At 41.5% G+C, this 26,620-nt stretch overlaps 1 protein-coding gene across 9 annotated transcripts in view; it reads right to left on the reverse strand.

Annotated features, from left to right (window-relative positions):
- MYOCD (myocardin) overlaps positions 1-26,620 on the reverse strand; it is a 224,187-nt gene that overhangs the window by 27,077 nt on the left and 170,490 nt on the right. For 4 of the 9 annotated variants that reach the window (XM_082213806.1, XM_082213807.1, XM_082213808.1 and 1 more), the window contains one exon: positions 2,718-2,783. In XM_082213806.1, the coding sequence (XP_082069932.1) occupies positions 2,718-2,783 (66 nt within the window). The other 5 variants (XM_082213812.1, XM_082213813.1, XM_082213810.1 and 2 more) reach the window with 5 other exon arrangements.

Consider the following 26,620-nt stretch of genomic DNA (forward strand, 5'->3'; position numbering starts at 1 on the left):
TCCCTAGTGTTACATCTGAATTGGAGATAGCAGTTTGTTTCACTCCAAACAAAGTTTGATTTATCAAACATAGTTTGAGTGAAACAAATCACAATCCTTGGCTCAGATATTATTAGGGATGTAAGAAAACATTATTTTCTGTTCTGACCTCTATTTGTTGCATGCAGCACTGTTTATGTTCCACTGCGCTTTGTCTTCCACAAAAAACCACTTTATCTGTATTTCCATCCACTGTGTCAAATTATGTACCTTATGTAATTTACATGCAAATTATGTTGCCGTGATGTTATTCCCCCCTATTCATTTCAACGCAAAGAAAACACAATGCAAGTAGGGGTGGGGAAAAGTAATAATTCATGTATCTTCTGTGGACTGAAAGCAGCAACAACAACAGGTGGATTTCCATTTTGGACATGGGATGAATAAGTGAACATTGGCAATTTCCACTCCTGTTTCCATTTTTCTTGGAATTCTGCAGCATCCCCAGATGTAATGTTAAGCCAGGGATTGTGCTCATGCTTGTAATAGGGGAGAAGCAAAGCAGGTGTGATCTCCACATTCACAACAAACCATTAACTGTGGTTTGTATTAATTGTGAACTGGGCAATGAGGCTTCAATATAGGCTTATGAGCCTTGTCAATGTGAGAAAAGGCATCAAAGGAGAAGGCAAAACAAAAACCCACCCTTAAATTAGGAGGGCTGGAAGACCTAATACTATGGACATGTGCAGAAAACGTGATTTATTTGCTATATTTATATATGCTGCTCCTCATTTTTTGTGAGGTTCTCAGTGGTCTCCTATCCAAGTCCACACTCACTTAGTATCAATCAAGTTACATCATGTATTCCGAAGGGATTTGCTGGGCAGTGACTGCAAACGGGATGTAAAGGTAAAGGTACCCCTGCCCGAACGGGCCAGTCTTGCCAGACTCTGGGGTTTGTGCGCCCATCTCACATCTATTGGCCGGGGGCCAGCGCTGTCCGGAGACACTTCCGGGTCACGTGGCCAGCGTGACAACGCTGCTCTGGCGAGCCAGAGCCGCACACGGAACGCCGTTTACGGGATGTAGTTGGGTGTAATTCTCTAACTACCTACCACTGATGAATATGTGAGTGCCCAGGAACAAAAGTAATCAATGGGATCTCTTCCTACAACATAGGAAGCAGGATTATATTAAGGGCAATTACCTTGCCCTTTCTAAGTTTTGCATAAACCGATTAGGAAGGCAGTCGAGAAATGGGCAAAGATGTGCACTTTTTGTCAAACTCACCAGAAAGGTATGAGATGCATGTATTTATCATGGGTCCTTGGGCGTTTTTTATATCCTTCAAAATGCATCTAGGGAAATGTCATATCTGAAATAGCCCTAAGCACATACTAGTTGAAGCCCATGGTCAAGCACTGTGTCCTAGAAAGAAAGATGTTTGGGACTGTGGAAGAGGGGGAGATGAAATAAGGTGAAAAGTCTGGAGTCATGGTGGTAACCCATTTGCCTCGGACGCCTAAACAAATGCTGCTATTCTTGCCTCCATACCCCTTGCCACTTTCTTTCTCCCCCTCTTTGAGGAGTAAAATGCCTTTTAGGGGGTAAACTAGCAGCCTTTATGGGGTGTCAGAACATCCCCTGACAGTTGGCAAACACCAATGACACCTCATTTTTGCAGAACATGACAGTTAATTCTGATAGTGGGATAGGATTAAACCTGCCAAGAACTTTGGGCAATGTATTAAATAAACAAGTCTATGTGGATCCACTCTGTCACACATAACATGCTGTACCTGCACTACAGACACTGAAATGCCTCATGAAAATGCCAAACTGCTGCATGCACCATTCGTATGGAAGCGACAGACATTCCATGCCAACAATGTAGAATGTTTTGCAGGAGGTGGCTTAAGAGGAAAGCAATAGCAGAGGCCAACTACAACATGCGGCACCCAAAGGCTTAGGCAGTCACTGTGTGTGGCTCAGAATCAGTGTGATCCAGCAGAGAGAGAGAGAGGGTGGGTGCTTGGGGTGGGAGACCTGGATTCAGATCCTAGTTTGACCATGGACTCACTGGGTGGCCTTGGGCAAGGTGTTATCTCTCTCAGTCTCAGTTTCCCCATCTGCAAAAAATTGGAATAACAATGACCTGCCTCATAGGGTTTTGCAAGGTGCCCTACATCCTAAATGAGTTATGAAAATGATACAGTATAGTCTACTTCAGGAATAATCAAGCCCAAACTCCCTTTCCTGTGAGGCTCATTAGAATCCTAGATTTTGGGATGCATGTGTAAGTTATCTTCTAGTCCCGAGTTTAACAGTAATTGCAGTAACAAGCTGAGTATGTGATGGCAAAAATTCCATGCAATCTGTAGTGCCGGACCAGTTGCTCAACTCAATCTCTTGCTTATGATTGTACCAGAAATAAATAATTTTTGCAGCAGTACAGACTTCTCAGGGTGGGCACTATGTAAGAAGGTAACTCTCTGCCACAAATATTTCCTTCCTGCATAAGAGTTGATTCTTGCAGAGGTACATAGCACCAGATCTGTGTGTGCTAAAGTGGTGCACGTGTACAAGCCTGCTTTGCCCTTCTTAGAATCAGAAACAGTCCCTAATGATGCAAAGTTGTATTATATTTATTTGGTGGTGGATAGTGTGACCCTCAGCTGAGGCTGCATGGGCCTGCTAGTGCATAAAAGATAAAAGTGAGAAAGCAAAGTACTCACGTGGCATGATTCCCTGGTTGGCGAGCTGCTCTCGGCTTCTTCGCTGCTGCAGCCGCAACTGTAAAACTGGGAGAGAGTGCATCTTTCAGAAAGGGACCTCGAACTTCTGCCACAAATAACTCCAAACTTTTCATTTGCTGAGATACCTTCCGCTCTGCTGCTAAAGAGGGAAGGTTCAGATCTCTATCACATGCCAAAAAAAGGAGTCATCCTTGTTACAACAGCAGTGTAGATCTGACCTATTACTGGAATGCAGCTTTCTTATTATCTTACTAAAACTAAGCCAATTAACCTGGAGTTTGGTCAAATGACCATTTCCCTTTCTCCATCCTCCACACACACACACACACACACACACACGTTAACAACTTCATAGCGCAGCAGACACAGTTGCTAATGTTACTACATTACAAAAAAGATGAAAATTTATCAAGCTATTCTAACTGTGCTGCTTATTAAGATTTTCGAGTAAATGCTTCTCTGCTACACATGTTATTTAGGGTTGAAAGAAGAGGAGCCTTTTGCAATAGTTTCCATTCTAGAGTTCACAGGAAACAACTCAGAGTTACAAAAAAAATTGCTGCAGATCTGGAAAACATGGCCCACACGGATATGTGCTGCTCCATTAGCTTAAAGAAGGAAAGGGAGTTAAAGAAAATGAATTATCTATGATCACATTTACATGAAACGGTAGACAGGATTTGTTTTATATGCAATAGATATGCTTGCTCTGCCAGGCGCAGCCAGGAGATGATCCACTGGACTGAAATTCTAGCTTAAACAAATTCTTAAAAATTTAGTTTGAAATGAAAAGCAAACCAGCACACCATCTTGTGTAGGGATGAAATCGATCCTCTTGAGATTTGGCCCATTTTAATGAAAGTGATGAGTGGATGTGGCTCAAAATGAAAAACTGTCTAGGAAACTATGGCCTAATGTACATAACAGGTCTGCCTGCAGCTATAAATAATCCAACTTAATCTTGACACCTCTGACATATATGAAGTCCAGCCTGCTCCCCCTGTTACTCCTTCAGTTCCTAGGAGCCAGGCTAGCTGTAGGGGCAGTGAATGCCCTTCCTTCTTTGCACCTCATTGCACGATGGAGAGCCACTTGTGTTTGGCAGATCATTAGCTTGCCCTGGAGAACAAACACTTGCCTTGTGTCTCTAGAACTGACATATCTATCAGGGGTGCAAATAAAAACAACAACCAATGTCTGCAAATTTCAAATCAAACCTAACAGTATTCTGAACATTTGATTAAAAAAAAATGTGACGAGGGAAGACGGAAACTAAAGAAACTTTTGTCTGCTTTGTAGATATATGAGGCATTTAGCAGGTGAGGGTCAATTTATTCATCACAGTCACTATAGGATGCCAATCCAAATTGCTCCACATATTGTACATGTAGACTTACTATTCTAAAGCTGCAACCTTAGTCATAATTCCTAGAGAATAATTCATTATGGTGGAACTTGGAGTAAACATGCATAGGACTGCATGGCAACAGGATGGTTTTCACCGTGTCGTTACCAAATTTTAGATCGGGAGCTTCCAGAGTGGTTGTTTATTTAGCATGCATATGTGTGCACAAAACATATGTGGCAGTTATATGACATCACCTGCTTACTTGGCATTCATTCACGTGCAGGTAACCCAATACCCCCAGTGACTGTTATGCAACACTTCCCAGTGCAATTTCCCACCACTTTTCTTATCACTTTCTCCTTATCAGACTTTTGTGGTTATAAAACTAACAGCATAATTGCACTAGAAAGTGTGGAATAATAACCATTTTTTCTGCATATTAACATCCCATCTGGAAATGCCCTTCATCTCTATAAAACTGAACTTTTAAACAGCAACAACCCGCCCCCCCCAAAAAAAACCCCAAACCCATCTCAACTTAAGCAAAGAGCTACTGAACATTATGGCTAACCACATAATTTCCACAATGAGTGATTAAACTGGCCTCCACACGGTGAGCTTAATATATAAACAAACCCTTAACTTAATATATAAATCTCCCCCTTTAAATTTCCATTGAAATATATAAAGAATAGAATGCTATATATATGTGTGTGTGTGTACAAAAATACATATTATCTCAATAGGATATACAAAACATTGTGTGTGTGTGAGAGAGAGAGAGAGAGAGTGAGTGAGAGAGAGAGAGAGAAAGAAAGAAAGAGAGAGAGTATTTCATTTCTCTTCTATGTGAAATGTATTTTAAAAGAAATCTACAATAGTGTCAGATTTTCATAACCATTCAAATGCATCTGATGTTTCATTCGTGTTGGCAATGTCCTCATCTTTGCTGGAATTAGGTCCTGTACCAGCAAGGACGCGGACTTATAAAAAATATTGGGGGGGCCCGGGAAAGCTCGTGAAATGCAAATAAGCTCATGAATATGCAAATAAGCTCATGAATATGCAAATAAAGTGGCGCCGCCCCCTCGTGAGCGAATAGGGGAGAGCGTGCTGCTGCCTATTTATCAGCTCCGGAACAGCTGATATGCGGGAAACCTGGGGCTAGAGGCAGGAGCCCCCGCCCCCGGGGATTCCCTAATCTCGCGGGGGACGGCCGGGGCTCTCCGGCTAGGGCGCGCGGCTGGCTGGCTGGCGAGGGAGCAGGTGGGGAGGAGGCGGGGGACGGCGGCGGCGCCCGAGATTATTGGGGGGGCTGAGCCCCCCCAAAAAATTTTTTGAGGGGGCTCAAGCCCCCTCAAGCCCCATGGAGTCGGCGCCTATGTGTACCAGTGGCTTATCAGATAATTTAAAAGACACCATTCAGCCCTTTAACAAATTAGCTAATGGATCAAAGATTTAACCTTTCGGATATGTTAGAGGGTGTCAGCCTTTAAATCAGCAATACTGGGTTGTGAAGAACACGAAACTTGTCTTTTTCATCAGAACAAGCTCTGAGGAACTGGGTGGGGAAACCCTCCAATTTCCACAAACAATCTCTAAGAAATGAGCACTGGAGACAAATGGCTTCCTTGGGGCACCAGCACCCTCTTGAAAAGCTCTCATGATTTGTTTATGCTTGCACAGACTTAGCACTATAGAGGGATTAAAGCATCTGTTTGCGTGCTGCTTTAATCAGGGCTAGTCAAGGAACTTGCACACTTAAGAGATGTCACTTCAGCGGGAGAACATGGGAGGAAAGAGATAGAGAGGCGGGAGAGGCAGCTCCCAAAGGTCTGGGCTTTTTGGAAAGCATGGCCTGTTTCATGTGGTCTCAGGAACCAGATGCAAAGCTTTGACGCCACTAAAACTTAACTGCAAATGCATCAAAATACTCCCCGTTCGCTGCAAAGCCCAGTATCCACAGTCTGGAAGGCAGGCTTGGATGAATGGCTGCCACCACATAATCCAATTACATCCTTTAATTTCAGTGGTTAAGAATGTCAGATCTGCACCTTAAACACATTTCCCTGGAAATAATAGACCCCAGGAATTTCAACGGAATTTGCTTCCCAAGAAGACACACCAGAGTATTGGAATCCCAGGTGTTTAAAATGCCTGAAATGCAAAGTTGTAAAGCATGGGTAGGCAAACTAAGGCCCAGGGGCCGGATCCGGCCCAGTCGCCTTCTAAATCCAGCCTGCGGACGGTCCAGGAATCAGCATGTTTTTACATGAGTAGAATGTGTCCTTTTATTTAAAATGTATCTCTGGATTGTTTGTGGGGCTTGCCTGGTGTTTTTACATGAGCAGAATGTGTGCTTTTATCTAAAATGCATCTCTGGGTTATTTGTGGGGCACAGGAATTCATTCATTCCTGCCCCCCCAAAATATAGTCTGACCCTCCACAAGGTCTGAGGGACAAAAATGTTTGCTGGCCCCTGTTGTAAAGCATTTCTTTTTACGGATGAGTTGCTCCAATGTTAGGGTTGCCATATGCCCTTTTTTCCAGGACACGCCTTCTTTTTCATGGGTAGAGTCGTCCTAGCGATCCATAGTTAAAAGTAGAAGTCTGCAAATGTGTCCTCTTTTTTCCTCTTCAAAATATGGCAACCCTACAGGTACTACTGATTTTATTTTTTAAAAAATAAAGCTGATATTTAATGCCTAATTTCATGATTGGGATTTTGCTTGCAGTGTTTGTGTTCTAAAGAACAGCAAAAGTCACAAAAAAGAGGAAAAACCAAGAGAGAAAGTGGGGTGGCAAAAAGAGAGAAAGGGGGATCGATTTTTGGCTCTGACCCTGCCCAGTGCTGACTCCAGCCCCACCCACTGCTGGTATGCAGCCCCTTGGAAAATGTTCCTGAGGGAATGTGGCCCACAATAAAAAGATACAGAAGTTACCCAACTGAAGAAGAATGGACAAATAGGGATAAATAGCAATCACTGGAAGACATTGAACTGATTTCTTTCATCTGCTCTCAACTAGCAGGTGTGCTATCAGCCAACAGAACTAGTAACAGAACTAGCAAGTACTTTGATACAATGAAAATTAACACCAAAAACATTTAAGCACAGGTCCAGAATAAAGCCTTTTCCATATTGTATGTATTTGGTAAAGAAGTAAGTGCAACAATATGATAGACGATTGTTTTTTAAATAAAGTGCATATAGGGATGTTTCGTAGCAACTTACTGTGGATAACACTTCAGCAATAAGATGGAATCCTTGTTTATATCCACAAATGACCCACTGGCAATTACTACTGAATGGACATGTTGTGAAGATGCCCACTGGAAAATACTTTATAGATCTGGCTTCTTTTCCCCGATGGGTTTTTAAAACAAGGCCTGTGCTTATTTCACAAACATAAACTGGCTGTTACAGAAATAGTAGGCAGGACATGCAATCATTGTTTCATTGCTTCTAGTATGAAAAAAAGTACAGGCTACACTGGCATCACTAAGCTATCAACTCATAATCTGTTCATAGACGTTAGCCTGACCCCACAGATCTGTTGGCTAAGGCAACTTACCAGTGTGTTTGGGTAGGGAGTAAAATGTATGGGTCACTCACATTAGAAGTTTGCTCCTAAGCAACAAAGCTGCAGTACAGCTGGTCAAGCCCAGCTGACATTTAATCCACAGTTATTTGGAGTTTGCTAACAAGGCACAAATTAACTCTTTTTGCTCAGTTAATTTCATCCCTCAGAGATCTTGTGGTGCTCCTAGGTCACAGAAGTGCGACTAATTTGGACACTCCACCTCATAATTAAGGATGAACCTAGATAAGATGCTTGTGTATATTGTTAATCTAATATGAACAAACCCAGGATCTCTAATAGCCATTACAGTAATGTATATATTTGAGGCATGAAGGTTTCTGCTTTGAGGCAAGAGGCTGGGTTTGAAAATCATCTACCGCCTTGCAGACCAATAATTCTTTGATATAAGCTCCAGAGGTACACAAAACAAACAGGCCAAAAAAAATGTCACCTTGTCCGTTCACTCAAAATTATGCATTCTTCTATTATTAGATCAGCAGTTGAAAGAGAGAATGAATTATCAATACTTCAAGAGGTTATTTCTTAATTGGTCAGAAGGTGGAGGTAAGTGTGTTCTTGTGGGGTGAGCAATAGAAATCTTTAAGAATCTGTATGTAAATCCTGAACAGTATTCCAGTTGCCTTCTTTACAGTATGTGTATTTCATTCCTCCCTGTAACGTATGCAACATCTCACCACCACCAAAAAATAGCTGCACGTCCACTTAGATTACTGTTTTGGCAATGTAGGGATGGCTGCTACTTTTCTACATTATCTACAATACCCTCCGCAGCTTATAAATCGGTTGTCTTTCTCCTTGAGCATCTGAAACAACCCTGACATAATCATGGACAAGATAAGTGGGGATAAAAGAGAAAATCAGACAAGTCTTAGCCTACCTTGAGGACCTCAATGTACTTTGAGGAGTGGGCAGAATGTACTGGGGGTGGGGGGAATCTACAGTAAGAATTCCAGTAAAAAAAATATAATTATTGAAATTCAGAGTGTAAAATAAAACCATCAACTCTGATTTTTAGAACCCCAAAAGTGATAATTGAAAGAACAGCATTTACTCTTAACTTCACATGTTGCTCATTCTTTTCATCAGATGTCTCTAACCTTCAAATAACGTATTTAATTGATTATTCCTCTCCGTAACATTAGAGGGATCTTTACTCCAACTACAATGTCTTATTGCTAAAAGATCCACTACCAGGTTCGTAATTTTAAAACAAAAACTCTACATTAACCCTAGGCATTTAAGAAGACACTTGTTCTAACATTTTACCCAAATCTGAATTGCTAGACTATGAAATCAGCACCTCCAGTTCTTACGTCTCTCCCCACTGCCTCATAGATACTCAGGCTAAAGGAGATGGAGTACAGATGTACCAGTATTTTTTAATAATTTACACATCTGTTGCACTTGAAGATGAGCATGGGAGAGCAACTCTATCATACAGGTAGACACCTGGGATTTTGCAATTTAAGGGCCACTCAAACCAGGCAGAAGCAGTAAATATGGACTCTTGTGCTGCTTTGAGCAGAGCAGCTCTCCATACGAAAACAAATTGCACCTCGTATCTTTTGCAATTACAAGTTCTAGGGCACAAAACACTCTCAGCCAGCCCTGGACTCCTAGTCTGCATTGTGCAAAATGGGATTCATAGCATAAGACACCAGTAACACCCAGACTCATTTCATTTCAACATTTCACTATCTTGATGCTCTTGAGCCATCAACACTAAGTTATTGATATACCAGTGGCCCAACTCACCCACTTTTCCCATTATGGCTCCACTGGAAGTCAGAGATCTCTGTTATCTACAAACCATCAAGTATCACTTCCAAGAAACAATCATTTTTCAGTAGAACTTTTAAGATTCTCCAGCTATTTTATGCTAGACTCTGGAGCCCCATCTCTGAAGTTACCCAGTAAGGCTGAGGCAGTGGGCCTGGGAAGTGAAATTTCCTTATGCAGCCAATCAGACTGTGGCAACTTACCCAACCTGTCCCCTCACTGATGGCCAAGCAAGTGAGAGATGACCTCTAAAGGAGTTTAATGACTCCCATTTACAGCACTCCAATAACATATGGATTTGTATTTTTTGGAGACACAATGCCATGGATAGTGTTTCCTGGGAAGAGTTAAACACTTAGCAAGAGAATTCTTGGGCCAACCCCTTGTGCTTTGTCCTATTTGATTTAAGGCAATTCCATTGATATTTGGAAGACAGGCAAAAAGAATCATTGTTTCTGTGGAATTTGTCAGGATGACCTCAGGTTTGTGTATTTATCTTTGGTAAAATAGACAAAATAAGCATACACACAAATCCTAGTCTCTTAACTCAGAAGGAAGTGGGAGGGGAGAACATGCCTGCAACATCGCTGAAGATTTTTGACATATTAGATTTATACTCCACTCAGAGCAGTGGCTTGTTTTACCATAAGTTTCACTTGAAGGCGCAAGTTTTCAATGTAAACAAGTCTTATCTCCCCGCCCCCCCTTGGCAGAACGCTATGCAAAAGAGCAGGCTGGATGACCATCTAGTGGGAATGATTAGTAATAGAGTTGGACTAGTTTACCTTTGAGAACCCTTCCAACTCTGTAAAGCACATTTCCTCCCAAAGGTAACTATAGTTAAGAGTGCTGGGAATTTCTGTTAGGCGTAAACAACAGTTCCCAGGATTCTATTTTTTTGGGGGTGGGGTGCTTTAAATGTATGGTATGTATGCAACCTGTGATTATATGAAAAAGTATGGCGCTGTGGGTTAAACCACAGAGCCTTGGGCTTGCTGATCAGAAGGTCGGCAGTTTGAATCCCCGCAACGGGGTGAGCTCCCGTTGCTCAGTCCCTGCTCCTGCCAACCTAGCAGTTCGAAAGCACGTCAAAGTGCAAGTAGATAAATAGGTACCGCTCTGGTGGGAAGGTAAATGGCGTTTCTGTGCGCTGCTCTGGTTCGCCAGAAGTGGCTTAGTCGTGCTGGCCGCATGACCCAGAAGCTGTACGCCGGCTCCCTCGGCCAAAAAGCGAGATGAGCGCTGCAACCCCAGAGTCGGCCACGACTGGACCTAATGGTCAGGGGTCCCTTTACCTTTACCTTATACTTTGTTTTATTTACTTGCTGTTAGAACAACACACTTTTTCAGTCACAGGCATGCAAAACAGCTTGCAACATTCATTAAAACTATACAACCATCATTTTGAAAGCACAAGAGCAAACCTTGGCTGCAACATCTGGTTAGCAAGGAGAGAGCGTAACCAAGGGCCCGAAATCGGGTTACATGCTAAGCCAAACCATGGCTTATTTCAGTGTGTTATGGGAGTGAAAAAAAAAAATATATTGGTAAGGAGAAAAGTGCAAGTGAGCTCCTTTACAAGTGCCTATGTGTTTCTGTGATCCTAGTAAGCTATAGTTCGGCTCACTGTGATGTGTGAACGAGGCTAGATAAAGCCTTATGCTTGGTAGGGGACAACCTTACCCCAGAAGATGGTGGCAACTGAAGCAGCATTTTTCCACTTTAGCCTAATTCCAGGGACAGGTAAATATGGGGGGAAATATTCCCTTAAAAATGCCAGGACCGTGTAGGTTTCTAAATGTCACAATCAACACTTTGAATTTGGCCAGGAAACATGTAGGTAACATGCAGAGCTCACCTAGAATTAGTGGCATGGCAGCTCTGTGATCAGCCCCAGACTAGGTGAGCTGATACATTTTAAAGCAACAGAAGTCCTAAGGCAGACGCCTACATAGCGCAATACAGTAGTTTGAGCTGAAAGGTTACCAAAGCTTACAAGAAAATGGTTACGTCCTTGGATGAAGATCATGGTAATATTCGCAGGTCTCCAAACTATAATTCAAAGGAGGTCCTCAGTACGTGCTCTAAATAGGTCACCGGAGGTAGGATTGCAATGTACACGCCTGAACTGATGAAAGAACCACGGCTAATGGCTTATTTCAGTCTGTATACATTCATCGCCGATATTCTCATGTAGGACGTTTATGTATCATTTATATTGGCAGTAGAAATAGTCCATGATAGTAAGTCTATGATACTGTATAATACATTTTATGTACGGTAACTGTACATACAGAAACCATAATCTTTGTCACCTACAATGGTTAACGCTAGCGACAACTTCCCACCTGTACCTCAAACAAAGGCTGCTCTCCTACGTACACTTTTTGGGGAGTAATCCCCATCAAACACAGTGGTAAGAAATTCATATACTGACTATATTTGTTATACAAAGTATTATACACAACAAGCATTCTGCTTATGTAGTGCTACAATTCCATTTTGGAAAATTTGGGATGAAGTACAAATCGACATGAAGGACCTGTGCTCTATTTCCACGCTGCAGCTAAGGTCTATCCTCTTTAAACATCAAGGTTAGTGTTTGATCACCATGTGTATCATGCAAGAGACACCGGAGCAAAGATGCTCTTATGTTTAAACCCTTTATTTAAATTAACACTTTTCAGTTTATCGCACTCAATATGCAAGTGACCCTCAAACACATCTGCCCTGTAGCTTGGGAGTCTATGGGAATATCCTTGGGATTCTAACCGTTTCCTGCTGCTGCTGTGGCCCCATTTTTAGTGCTATTCTAATATTCTAAAATGCTAACTGTAAGGATCAATGTGGACAGGTTTCTACTTACAAGAAAACGTTTTTTCATAAAAGTAGCACCAAAATAAGATGGGTAACAGTCACAACAGCTCCCTGTATGTCTTCACCCCAAGACAAAGAGGTGGTAATTAAAATGTGGGAAAGAGATTGGAAGAGTGCCCCTACAAAGCGACTCTGTTAGAAACTCTAAAAGAAACAAAATTTATGGGACTAAAAGAGTCATAAAGTTTACTTTTAGCCTAGAATCATTTGAAAAATATGCGATCCTACCATCAACTCTGTAATCTCTCAACCCCCAACACCCCGTCTTTAAAAATAACACCGAAATGAGTCTTAAAAACAATACTGGCTCACTGTAAAAGAATGCAATGGCCTGGAGAACCATCCCCCTTGTGTCCTCCTCACTTCAGGAAGGTGGCAGTATTGCTTTGGGATTACTGGGTTAGAGAGCAAGCCCTCTTCTTTCCAGTGAATGGCACTGTACCATTACCATAATACACCAATGGATTCTGAGGAATGACTTATTCTCATGAAATGTGATTACAGTGATAGAGAAACCACAGCAAAGTACTGGACCCAAACTGTGTAGAACCCCAGCCAGCCAGAGTCTCTTCATTTGTACATACAACTCTGGAGTTTTCAACTAGCTGCCAATTTTATATTTTCTAAGCAAACACTGCAAATGACCACCCAGCTGCCTCAAACGTCTTCATAAAACCCTAGTGGATTAGCAACAGTACGATAAGTTTCTGATCTTCTCGTTATCTCTGGTGTACTAGAGATCAAAAACCGCCACCCTTCCCCAAGCTGAGTGGGTGACATTCTGGAATGGGTGAAACATACAGGAGAACGTGATTATGCAGTACATTCACTGGATGCACGCAGCAACAACTCGGATGACAAGAAAAGAATGCTATTTAAAATAACAATTGGTATAGCCAAACCCAATAAGAATAACGTATAAACACAAGCATGCACACAAGAACACACACTATACAATGCTGAATTTATCTAAAGTTGCTGTGACCCTAAGCTTGCAATAGGACTGATTTCTATGTGACTGTCTCCTGCCTTTATTCACCATCACTCACCTTTATTCACGTTGGATGTCCTCAAAGAAGACGCCCCTAATGGGGCTTCAACACACTCTGGAGATCTGGTACATGTTTTTTTGTTGCAAAGCTTTAGAAAATGGCAATCAGTCGTTTGGCTCTAGCTATATTTCTCTGGTGATGTCATTTTAAATACTTTGCATGTTCCATTTGTTTTTTGTACTTCTAAAAAAAAATATCGATGCCTTTCTGCAAATTCATGTTTGTCCAATTAGTCACAGAACCCTAAGGCTGGCTGCCTGGATGCTGGAATAAAGCATCAAGGCTAGGATATACAGGACAGCATCTGACTTGTATGGATGGGAGGAGATCTACTGCTTGTCATAACAGCCCTTATGGATTTTTGGTCCAGTTCTCATTCAAATATGTGGAGAACTCAGAATTGTAGAGCGTTTGGGTTTGTTTGTTTTTTAGTAAGCTACGCCACAGACATAAATTGTAAGTAGGGAAAGAGCAGAAAGAGAGGGAGCAGACAGAAAGGAAAACGCATTTCTTCATTTGCAGAGTAGCCTCTGTGAGAGCGAGCCCATGACAGCTTTACGACTCCCTGGTTATTTTACTTGCATGCTGCTTAATAAGAAACAGCCTCCAGCTGAGGCTTGTAGTAGAGAAAAGTTTTAGGAGAAATTCTTGCCGAGTTCGCCCTACCTGATCTGAATTTGCTCCGAATCAGCATAGAATGCTCAGACCCCAGAAGTGTCATGGTGATGCCTTGTGATTATTCCCAGTGCCAGAAAGCCCGTCAATGCTCAAACCATTAACTGGCTCCAAGAAGAGAAGCTGATCACGACCAATGAATCACAATTCATCTAGCCCTCCCTTGGAGTCTAGGTGATTGCAGAAAGCAGCAGAAGTGTAACTCAGGAAAGGTTTGGTCCCATCCAGCACTGACCCTCCGCGAAAGCCTACTGTATGCCCTTGCACTGTGTTGGGCTAATTAACTTTTAGCTAGCAGACCCCTCCTTTCTATCCCACCCTCCCCTCCTTTCTCAGAGTTTACTATCAGCAACATCACCGGGTGTCCTGACTGATGTCATAGTCTAGCGGGGAGCAGACTATCCCTAAAGGGTCTTTAGGAAAGACAGAAGTTTGATATCTGATCCGCTATTACTACCAACAGGAACTTGGCCAATCAAGAGCTTCCCTCCCTCTGACTGCAGGGGTTCGGAGCAGCTCTGAAATATCAACAGACTCCTGCTTAACTCTTTCCAGCATACAGAGCCTGTTGCTACCAGGAATTCAAGAGGAAGGGCTCAGCTGCATGGTTCCTGCAGTGGATTTTAATAGCTCACATCGCAAGGATAGGATTTCTTGACTTCAGTGGAGGTTTTTGGATGGCATAGTGGCTGTGTGTTAGGCTAGTTTTTGCTTTAAAGTGAATCTAGTGATACAGGCATCACCTATTAATAAACCCATTGATATGTCACACAAACACAAACTAATCATCAAAAACTCACAAAACTCAGACACCCTATGTGGACACAACTTTGCTGCACAACCTTAGCAGTACAAACAACAAGAACAGAGGTCCTTGTAAGCGCATAAAGTATGTAACTGACAAAGTTCTCACCATGCATTATATCCCAAGCACCGTCACCTATATTCTGCTGACAAATCTCCATCAAAGTTCCCAAGCTCAAATAACTGTCCTTTTAAAAAATACCTTCAAAACAATATTCCACATCACTCAGGGGCTGATTTAAAAACAGCACAAGCATCATTTTAGTTAATTATTCTTATTCATGCTTTTCAGTAAAGTCTATTCAGATTTTTGAGCCCTTTTCAGGTGTAATTAATGCACATGGTGGGATGTGTATCTTCACAATATTTGTAATGTCTAAAAATGGTCCTGATTATATAATGTTGTGCTCAGAGAACTCTCTCTGCATGGTTGGGAACCCTGGAAAAGCAGCCTTGTTGAACACATAGTTGAGAGGTCTTTGCATTTGCAGTTTTTAACAACAACAACAACAAAGTTAGTGTACACCCTGTCTTTCCACACTAAGATGCCCAAGGAAACTGTACAGATGAGAATATGTTCAGATCTTACACCGGATGCACACGGATTTGGGGTGGGGACTTTCACCACAAAGTTGCCCCTCTGATTCAATTTCATTTAACACACTATAAAACATTTGAAAAGGGCTCTGGCTTTGAGCCATCAAGTGTGGAATAATCAAGAGATTTATGAATAAATGACATATACACATGTATTGACTCTCAAAGGGTGGCAGTTTGGCTTCGCAGTTCATGTATCTCTAAGGTTTAAATATGGATTCACAGAACTCAAAAGAGACCACAAAGCCACATATTCCTTTGCAATGAGGCTTTTCTCTGTTCACACATTATAATTTAAGACTTCCTCCAGTAATGAATTGTCTGACTTGGATTTTCCCCTGGTGATGTCAATTAACATTTACCTTAAGTATCAGACTCTTCAGAACAAAAGTTCTTTTCTCAGTAGCTGCTTGATCTCATTAAAATGAGATTGAAGAAAGACAAACTATCATATGTAAAGAAAAGAATAAAATAAAAATATAGGATAGTGGATAACAGTATAGCAAGTGTCTTTTCGGATAGTCATTATTTTTCATTTAAAACTTACATTCTGCTTTAAAGGGGGGGATCCAAGGTAGTTCAGAAATAAACTTAAAACAAAGCTATTAATACAAAACTAGTTTAAAAGTACAATCAAAACCATTACAAAGTCATGTCTGGCCCCCCAAAAGTCCTCATAAGGAGTAACATCTTGATCAAGAGGGTAAAACCATACAGTGACTCTTTATTAGTATTAAGTGTTTAAAGACAAACAAACAAACAAACAAACCCAGCATTTTGATTTGAGCTTTCCATGACCCAACAGACTGATCCCATTTTAAGCTAAAATTGTTGGGTCAAAACATATTTGGTTTATTTCACCAGCTATTTCACCAACTATTGGCATAGTTAAAGTATTAATGTATTAGGACATTAACAAAAATACTTTAATGTTTGAGTACAATAAATCTGTCTATGAAAGTAGCTGGACACCAGGCACTAGAATTCAACAAGAAACACTCTCTTTTATGTTTCATGTACTCAGAAAGACTTTCACCAGGCTTTATAAGGAGTTTGTTGTTGTTTTAACACATTTCTGTTTTAAAAACTTTTTAAGCTGGTTTCTCTGACTCCCCATAATTTATTACCTCACAATATACATCTTGGGCTGAATTCTTGCAGATGTGCTCAGAAGAAGAAGAAGAGGAAGAGTTTGGATTTGATATCCCACTTTATCACTACCTGAAGGAGTCTCAAAGCGACTAACATTCTCCTTTCCCTTCCTCCCCCACAACAAACACTCTGTAAGGTGAGTGAGGCTGAAAAACTTCAGCTCTGTTTCTAACAGATAGTGGTATTCCATAATGTTTCTGAAGGCAGTGTGTCGCAGGCTCTTTATGCAGAAAGACTTCTACACCAACCTTCCACAATGGATTCAAGCACAGTGCCAAGAAGCACACTTGCAGCAATGACACATGCAGTGGCTGGTATAGTAACTGCTTCTCCCAAATGAATTTTGTACAGTGGTACCTCAGGTTACAGACGCTTCAGGTTACTCCGCTAACCGAGAAATAGTACCTTGGGTTAAGACCTTTGCTTCAGGATGAGAACAGAAATTGCACCGTGGCGGTGCGGCAGGCCCCATTAGCTAAAGTGGTACCTCAAGTTAAGAACAGCTTCTGGTTAAGAATGGATCTCCAGAACGAATTAAGTTCTTAACCCGAGGTACCACTGTATTCCTCTACGAAGATGCCCACAATTACTACAGGCAGTCAACTGAATAAGCTTGCTTCATTCATTCATGTAAGACTGAGCCAAAATGGCACCACTAATTTCAGTACTCCATCAACAAGTTTCTCGTAATTCTTAAGCACCAATGGGTTCAAGGCTACCAATTCCCTGTCTTTGATTTTCAGAGGCAAGCATCTGAGCTTATGTAGCCAAAACAGCATTATCCACACACTAGTCATTTGTCAGCAGACTCAGAGAATTCCCAAAATCTGCAGTGGTAGGAAGGAAGGAAGGAAGGAAGGAAGGAAGGAAGGAAGGAAGGAAGGAGAGAGAGAGAGAGAATTGAGCAGTGTGTTGGGAAACCTGGAGGGTGGTGGTGCAAAATAGCTGAATGAGGACTGAGCATGCAAAGTGGCCAATAACGATTACTAACCATTATGGAGGGATGGAAAACCTTGTGTTGTGGAGCACAGCACAGCTGAAATATGTTCCATGCAACAACATTTTGTGAGATCAAACTCAGAGTCCTGCACTTTATGACTGATTGAAAATGATCCTGTCTTAAGGCAGCAACAGTGTCCTTCTTATGCTACCTTAAGAAGTCTGGAAGGCAAACTGCAGCTATGTCTGCTATTCCTGTGCTGCTTTGCTAAAAGATTTAGGCCTGCACATGCGCAGTGGCCTCAGTATCAGGAGATGGGGCAGTGCAAAAGCCTGGCAATACTGGGAGAAGTTTCAAGTCTATGGGTGCTGCCCCTATGATCTGGATCCTCTAATGCTACTAGATCCTGTGTAATAGCTATACGATGCAGCATCACTCTCACTGCTAAGGTAATGTCAGACCTGACACTCAGATGAAATGATTTGTATTTATTCCAACTCTTAAGAGTCTAAGAAAATTAGGAATTCCAGAACAAGATCACTCCCTCCATTGGTAGCCTATGGAATGTTTTGCAATTGACAGCACTACCAGAAAATGCTTTCTCCACTTTCCTAAAGTCACTGCTAAGCTGTCTGATGTTTTCATCATAATATTTACTTCTTAGTAAATAGGCTAAAAATCTTCACTTCTGATTCAGAACTGAAAGATTAGAGAATGAAAAGAGCAAGATGACATGGCTGTTTAAAAAGTCCATGCAAAATGTTTTCTGCCTAGCGTAAATATTTAATTGTAAAAAAGAGAGAAAATATGGCAATCTGTTGTGTTTATTGAGGGAGGGATGCAAAATGTGCACTGAGTGCAGGGTGGGGCCGGCTGGCTTTGCTACTATAGATTCCATCCCTCTTGAAGATCACTGTGTGTTCTCTCTAATCTCCAGGCCAATGTAACGCTGGTGGGCTCATCTGAAATGTCCTCATGAGAACTCCCTGGGACACGCACTGATGATACAAGAGAAGCTAGCAGGCAGGCAGGAGGATAGTTCAAATGCCGGCCTGAGTGTGCCTCCTTTCTCTAGTCCCCTCTGTGTAGCAGTGGTTATACAACTCTTGCAATAATTACTTCCATGGTGGGCGTTGGTGGAGAAGGTCTGGGATTCTGCCTATGGTGCTGGATTTTGGGGCACCAGAATTGACACACTGAAGCATGCTGTCATCATGACACTACTGCATTTTCCTACCCTGATCTTAAGCAAGCCTGCACTTCCTGAGCGTCACACAGCAGACAAAGGGGAGGTCTATAAGAACAGCATGAGTGTTATGTGTAGATCCGTCAGTAGTCTCAGTCAAGAGCATCCGCATATTCAGAAGCCACTATATAAATGACAGTCCTAGATTTCTGTAAACTGAGACACACACCTCTTCTGTATAAGTTACTGTCAAGTATGAAAGTGTTAAACTGAGCAGAGCAGCAGAGAATTACTGTGGCAAATTTGCTTCCTTATCTCAATCATATTCAGAGCAATCCTGTAAAGGTCAGTTACCATTACCCCCATTTTACAGACAAGAAATACAGCCTGAGACACAATGCCTTGCCCACAAACGTCCAGCAAGTCCACAGCTCAGGTAACATTTAAAATGAAGGATACCCAACATTTTATTGACTGGACAGCAGTGAGTCTAAACACACAACACAAACAATTATCTTCTGTTGCTTAAAAGCATTGTGCAATCAAGTAATGAAGTAATCTGTGAAACAGGCACAGCAACCCAAGAGAATGTAAGCTAACCATTTTCAAGGCAGCAAAATCTCATTAACGACTATGAAACGTATCTGAAAAAAAGAAGAAGATGGGTTGATGAATTGATCAAATCTAATTCCCATATGGGGTGGTCATTTTGCTGCTGAAATGCTGAACTGGCAAAAATAGGCATGGGGATACATTCAGTCTATTAAAAAACAAACCACACACAACCTGGTGAATGTTATGACTCAGTTTACAAGCCAGCAAAGTGTGTAGTAGATGGAATGTTTGACTCAGATAAGGGAGACCTGGTTTCAAATGTTCACTGAGGTATGAAGCTTACTAGGCAATCAAGGGCCAGTCACTGTCTCTCAACCTAACCTACCAGACAGGGTTATTGTGAGGATAAAAATGATAACACAGTATGTGTCATGCTGAGCTCCTTGGAGAACCAGCAGGAGTAAAATATCCAGCTTCAGTTTGGTCCACAGTATTATGCATTGTGCAAGAGCAAAGCAACCTCCCAATCAAAATACAGTGGTACCTTGGGTTAAGTACTTAATTCGTTCCGGAGGTCTGTTCTTAACCTGAAACTGTTCTTAACCTGAAGCACCACTTTAGCTAATGGGGCCTCCTGTTGCTGCCGCACCGCCGGAGCACGATTTCTGTTCTCATCCTGAAGCAAAGTTCTTAACCTGAGGTGCTATTTCTGGGTTAGCAGAGTCTGTAACTTGAAGCGTATGTAACCCAAGGTACCACTGTAGTTAAACAAAGATGTGCAGCTGCTTCAGAACAGGTGTTATGTGTGTTCTTGCAGTCATTACCTGGCCGCTGCATTCTGTACCATTGAGGCTTCTAAAGTGTTTTCAACAGCAGTCCTACATAGGATGCACTGCAATAGTTTGATGTGGAGGTTACCAAAACGTGGAGCAAAGAGGCCAAGTCATCTCTATGCAAAAGGGTCCACAGCTGGTTAAACCTCCTCATATGTACTGTACTTTACATGTGGTAGAAGCATGGGAAGGGTGCTGGGGGAGCAATACGCCTAACAGAAAGAGAGAGGTGGTTGCTACAGAGATGGTCAGCCAAAACAAGCCACAGTGAGCAGCTAGATGGTTCTGCATGTGGATACGCAACTGAAAGGCAGGCCCAGAGTAAATGAAACCTAAACGTGGGGCATGTCTACACCACAGACTTAAACTGGTTTATAGTCATTCCTTTCCCCCAGGGAACCCTGGGAAGTGTAGCTATGAATCATTATCTTAAGAAAATTCTCAGAACAACTATAAGAACTAAGCTTTATTTTGGGGGTGGAGGTAGCTACCCTAATAGTGAAACAGGTGTAAAACTTATATATGTTTATGGTGAGCTCACAAGTCCCTCTCATATCCCATGTCTGCCTTCTGGAAGTAATGCTTGAGTGGTATTCAGTGTTTCAGTTTGTGTTTATACCAGACCCAAACACTAAACTGTCTTCTTTTATTAACTTGTAATATAGTTTCAGCGAATTTTGAAGGATAAATGACAGGCATTACCAGAATGACCCAAAGGACGACCCATGCCATTGTATATTAGGGAAATGGACAAAGGTCTTGATATACGTTGGTTGGCTAAATGGAAGGAGGCACTATATTTTCTTGGAAAGCCTTCTGGTCTTTATTAAAATGAGACCACGGTCAATCTCACAAAGCTCATGGACCAGGCTCTGGGCCAAGGAAAAGTTCCTTCTGCAAATATTTATTTTATCATATCAATGACAAACTCCTTGGTATAAACATTTTTATTTAATCATAATTTACCAATTATTTTAAATCAATTGTTTGCTTGGTTTCTAAACACTAATCAAGAGGACCACATTAAAATTTGCTCAGGCAGATAAGATGCATTATCTCACTGCGGCTTTGTGGTCATAATAGTCTGGCATGTTTCCTGAAGAAGGGGGCATAGATTAAGGATCTCACACTCTCTGGGATTCAATGCCCAAATCTAGCCGGCAAATGATTTCTCTCACTGCTAGCCAAAGTGGGAGATACATGTTTTTGTGGGTATTGAGACGGTAATCAACAGGAGCTTTCTGGGGATATATACAGTATCGTGACCTTTTATTGTCCAGTTTTCTTGATACAATTTTGTCCCACATCATAAATTTCTCTTCTTCCCTAGAGCAAACACTAAAGCTGACTTTTCCACTACTATGTTTCTGTTTGGACAGAAGAAGCTTTTTCAAGGATATTTAGGTCAAAATGCTGCTCTGATTACCAACCCTTGAGCCCTTAAAACCAAGGCTAACAAACATAATGGCCTCCTGATGTTGGTGAACTACAATTTCTATCAGCCTCGGCCAGCATGGCCAATGGTCAGGGATGGTGGGAGTTGCCATCCAACAACACCATAATGGCTGCCCTTGCCCTAAACAGTTTGTCATAAATATACAGAGTAGAACTGTTACCTAATTGAATAACATTTAATCATAGAATTTTCAGATGATAAATTAAATTCATTCATATTTAATCCATAAATGTGCAGGTGGGCAAAAATAACAGTTCTGAGGCAAGAAGCATACTTTCTTTGTTTTATGATGATGCACACATGTGCTGTGGTGGCTATTTGCTTAAAAGGGGTATTCTACCTGCATTAGACAGACAAAGCCATACTTTTTAAAGAGGATGCTTGCCATCTCAAACTTGTTTTCTTTATCTGTCAGAACCCTGAGTCACCAAGTTAGTCTACCTAGCAGGATTCTCCTGCTGTGTTGAAAAAGCTCCTCTGCTTCACTTCAATGAAAGTGTTTTTTCTTTGTTTTTTGAGTGTTTTGCTTCTCTTATAATAGCTTTAAATCTTGGGACATTCAACACTCCTTCCAATCTGTCCACTAGACAGGGTATATTTATTCTTATAGCTGGAGGAATCCTGTGCTTCTGTTACAATGCTGAAATGCATTTGATGACTGTGCAAAATGAAACAAAACCTCTAAGAGGAGACCCCCTTCTGTTTTTTTCACACAGGAGCAAAGTACAGTGGGCAGGGGAAAGAGTCCTCAATTTGCCCATCAAAATTCAAGCACCACTCAAAATTAATATCGGAAGGCTTGGTTAAGGCAAATTCTGCATGCAAGAGCAGCGGATGATGGAAGCAGAATTATCAGGCAAATTGACACACTGATTGCAAAACTAATCTGTATGCATCTTTCCCATGCTCCCCATGGACAAATGCTGAAGTCACTAGTTCCCTGGGATATCATGGATCTCCATAAAAGTCAAGTTGAAAACATGGTTTATAACCTTGCAGCTTTGCTTGCTCAAAAAGCATCTCAGCCTCCTGTTCCTCTCATAATCTTTGCTCCTCACTTCAATGGAGATTGCCCAATAAATTAGGTCTCTGGGGGAATTCTTTTCCCACACCCATATCTGCTTCTCATCTACTGCACAGATTTTTGATGTTTATTGTTTAAAAGATAAGGCTTCCAAGGCTCTCATTTTCCCAGCAGAGTACATGGTGGCTGCTTGTCCAGTGCCCCTCCCACACTTTCTCTATCCCAATTTACAGAGCAAAGTTGGTGAACCGCTTGCTCTTTCAGCAGTAAAATGGGATCAAGTATCTAGCATTCCCATCAAAATTAGAAAGGTTACCAGCATTGATCTTTGCACCTCCCTACTGCCAAGAGATTCCGGGCACCATTTCTAGCGATAGCAAGAAACTACGGCTACTGTCAACACCAGAAACCTGAGATAACCCAGGGGAAGTCATTCACCGCATTCTTGGCCATTCAGGTTTGAAATCAACGGGAGCTTTACTTGGGTTTATCTTTCTGTCCTGACTCTGCATTTAGAGAAGGGAAAATTATTCCAGGCTAAGCTTCTATAGACACTTTCAGCTTTGTTCTTTCTTCATTAGGAGCTCTTACCTCTATGCACACACAATGTAACCATGTGGGGGCAGGTATGAAGGCAAACAGGAAGTCAAAATCCCATACAGTACTTCTGCTAAATTTCAACTGTTGAAAATGCTAATGTTCAATGGCTCAAATTCAACATTCTCCAAAAGATTCTGCTTCCACAATTGGCAAATTCATCTCAAGATTGAGTTTGAATACTGCTCCTGTTAGCTAGAATGTACTCTGCAGCAAGTATATGTCCCTATATCCCTGCAAGGCAGGGATGGCCAATGCCATGCTTTCCAGGCAACTTCCCTAACCATTGGTCATGCTGCCTTGGACTGATGGGAATTGTAGTCCACAATATCTGGACGGCACCATGTTGGCTTGGCCCTTTCCAGGACAATTTTCATGTTCTGTTGGGTTGTATCTCCAATGGTGTCTCTTGAACTGACAGTGTAAGGTGCTTGATGAAACCTCTTAGAATAAGGGCTTGAGTTAAGTTTTACCATGCCTGAGTTGTTGGTGACTACTCAGTTCTCCAGAGCAGATTAGGGAGTGTGCAAGGGGCTACATGTGGAGCAGAAATTGCCAAAATGCAAGTGTTCCATCAACATGAGGGACACAGCTGGATACGACCCACTGAATGTGAGGAAGGTTGGGTAGCATGAGCATCCATGTCTTCTTTTTTCCTGACCTCAACACATTCAGCTTAACATGGGCATAGATTCTACATTTGTAACCATGATATGCATGTATGTAACAATGTATGTATGTTACAATTTATGTAAGAATGATATGTTTGTATGTATGTATTCCTACCCAGGAAAACAAAGTTCCCAGTTACCCAGATAGTCCAATAGGTGTTATATATTTATTACATTTATATCCCACCTTTCCTCCAAAGAGGTGAAGGTGGCATTAATGAGGCTGTTTTGTTTTAAATCTAATTTTTAAAAGGTAAGGCTTCTAATCACGTATTATTGTATAAGACTTTTATACTGTGAAATATTCCCTGCACATATCGCTTTTCCCTAGTTTTCTTAGGAGTGCATTCCCATGTCTTGAATATGCTCATGGCCTGGATCCAAAGAAGTGTAGGGTGATTGGGATTTGTGTTTGTTCAACTGCAGCTCACCACATTGTGTGGCAAATTGCTTCTGAAACTGAAGGGAGTTTCAAAACCAGCTTGTGGGACAGCAGGAAGGGTTAAAGAAATAGAGGTGAACATACCTAGGCAGCAGGCCCATATAACTCCTTGGATCACACCTATGTGCCTAGTTGTACATAGCAAGGAATTTCCACCACCCCATACAAATTTAATAGAGACCTGCGGGTATAGGGCGGTATATAAATTCAATAAACAAACAAACAAATCCATCCATCCATCCATCCATCCATCCATCACCATCTGGCTGGCCATTGCTAGAAACACAATACTAGAGAAGACAGCCCTTGGACTAATCCAGCAAGGGAGTTAATTGTATTACATAAAGGAACTATTCAATTTGCACTACCTGCTAAGCTCCCTTGCCAACAAGTGGATTCCAAAACTTCGATGACATCATAAAAACTTAGATGACATCATACTTTCAAGCTTTCATACAGCAAACCATTAGCAAGAGGATAATTCTTGACGAGGCCTCTTGGGAGGACTTTCACAGCGAGAGAAGTCGATACAGTAAACAAGAGGTGTTTGTGGAACTGAGAAATTTTGTGCAACTTAAGTGACCATACATTTTATTTATATGATGACTATTCAAAGAATTAGCCTTTGGAATCAGCCTCTGTTTCAATAATCAATTGTACCATATCTGAACAGCTAAATAATTTTAGTTAGCTCCAACAGAAAATTTGACAGTGAATACTAATGATTTTCAAAGTTGTAGAATGTGCTGAATAGGCGATTCCTGAAGGCAACTTTTTTGTTTTGTTCCACAACTGAGGAAGTAGATAACAGAAAATAAAATATTAAATAAAAACAAAAACAAAGAACAAAGAGTGAGTTTTGAGAGGGAGGAGAGAGAGAGGACTGGAGAAACTATTGGATGGCTTTCCATGCAGTGCATGTAATTTCATTATCCTAAACTATAGAGTTATTTGAAAGCTTCCTGCAAGTCTCTTTAACAAAACTATATGCTATTGTAGACTTTGTTTCTTTAAAAACAACAACCATGAAGTGTCTCCCCCCCCCCCCCCGCATGAAGACATACAGAGGTAGAAAAGAGAGGAAATGTTTAGTTTTTGGAAGTGGTCCATTGGGCACAATTCTGGTGCTGAATTGTCAAGAACCTGGCTTAGAGCTGAAGAAAGAGTAGAAAGCCAAACAAGACTACAGAAGATTAGGTTCACAGGAGGGGCAGTAGCCAGAGGCTGGCATAGAAAGCAGCATGGGAAATGCTATGCCGGTGCATGTGTGTGCACGCACGCACGCACGCACACGCACACACACACACACACACTGAGAACTATCCCCCACCCCAACAGCAAAGAAGGCTGTGTACATACTATTGTTTATTCTGCATCCAGTGCATTTCTTTGATCTGAATTGGGGAAAAGAACAACCCAGAAGCATTTTAAGCCAGTAATGTATACAGAGTCTTAGAGAAACATTGATGGCTACTGATTTTTCCTTGCCCAGAAGTGTGTCAAGTCATGGAGCATCAAAGCAATTGTTGTACAATGGAGGAAAATAGGGGGGAGGCAGGGGCAAGCCCTTTTGTTTTTTAAATCAGGGGTAGATTTTTGACAGGACAATAGCGTGATGAGAGAAAGGGGTTTCTAAAACCGTCCCCTGTTGCTGTTCCAATCTCGGTCAGACTTCCACTCCTTTGCTTTCTGTTGTAAGAGTTTAAAAAACCCCAGATAAATTTACACATTAGCCACCAAGTCAATGTACTTGTGTGAGATATCAGCATGTGTGCACTGGTGGGAGGCATGAATACTTAAATAATGGTTGGTGATAGTGCATATCCTTGTTCATTTGCAGTATTTACATGCCACTTTTCAGGGCATATACATAGAAATAAATAAATACTAAACTAAGAGCAGCAGCAAAGAGTCTCAGTACTCTTAATAAAAAGAAGATTAAGATTAAAAAGTTTCAAAGTCTGTTTAAAAACTAATAAAAATGAAGGAGAAAAATACCTAATTAAAATGCAGTCATATGTGAACTCTTTGAGAGGATGTCCCACAGACAGGGAGCCACCACCAAAAAGGTCCTGTCACTAGTGTCTGCCAATATGATGAGCACTGATGGTGGACTCTCAATCTGGACTCTCAACAATCTGGAGCTGATCTTAAAGACTAGGCAAGTTCATATGGCTGCAGGCAATCCTTCAAATAGCCTGGTCACTAACTATTTATAGCTTTAGATGTCAATACCAACACCTTAAATTGGACCTGGAGATGAAATCATAGCCATCACAACTGGCTGTGTT

Source organism: Podarcis vaucheri (assembly GCF_965113315.1).
Source record: "Podarcis vaucheri genome assembly, chromosome: 2".
Taxonomy (NCBI): domain Eukaryota; kingdom Metazoa; phylum Chordata; class Lepidosauria; order Squamata; family Lacertidae; genus Podarcis; species Podarcis vaucheri.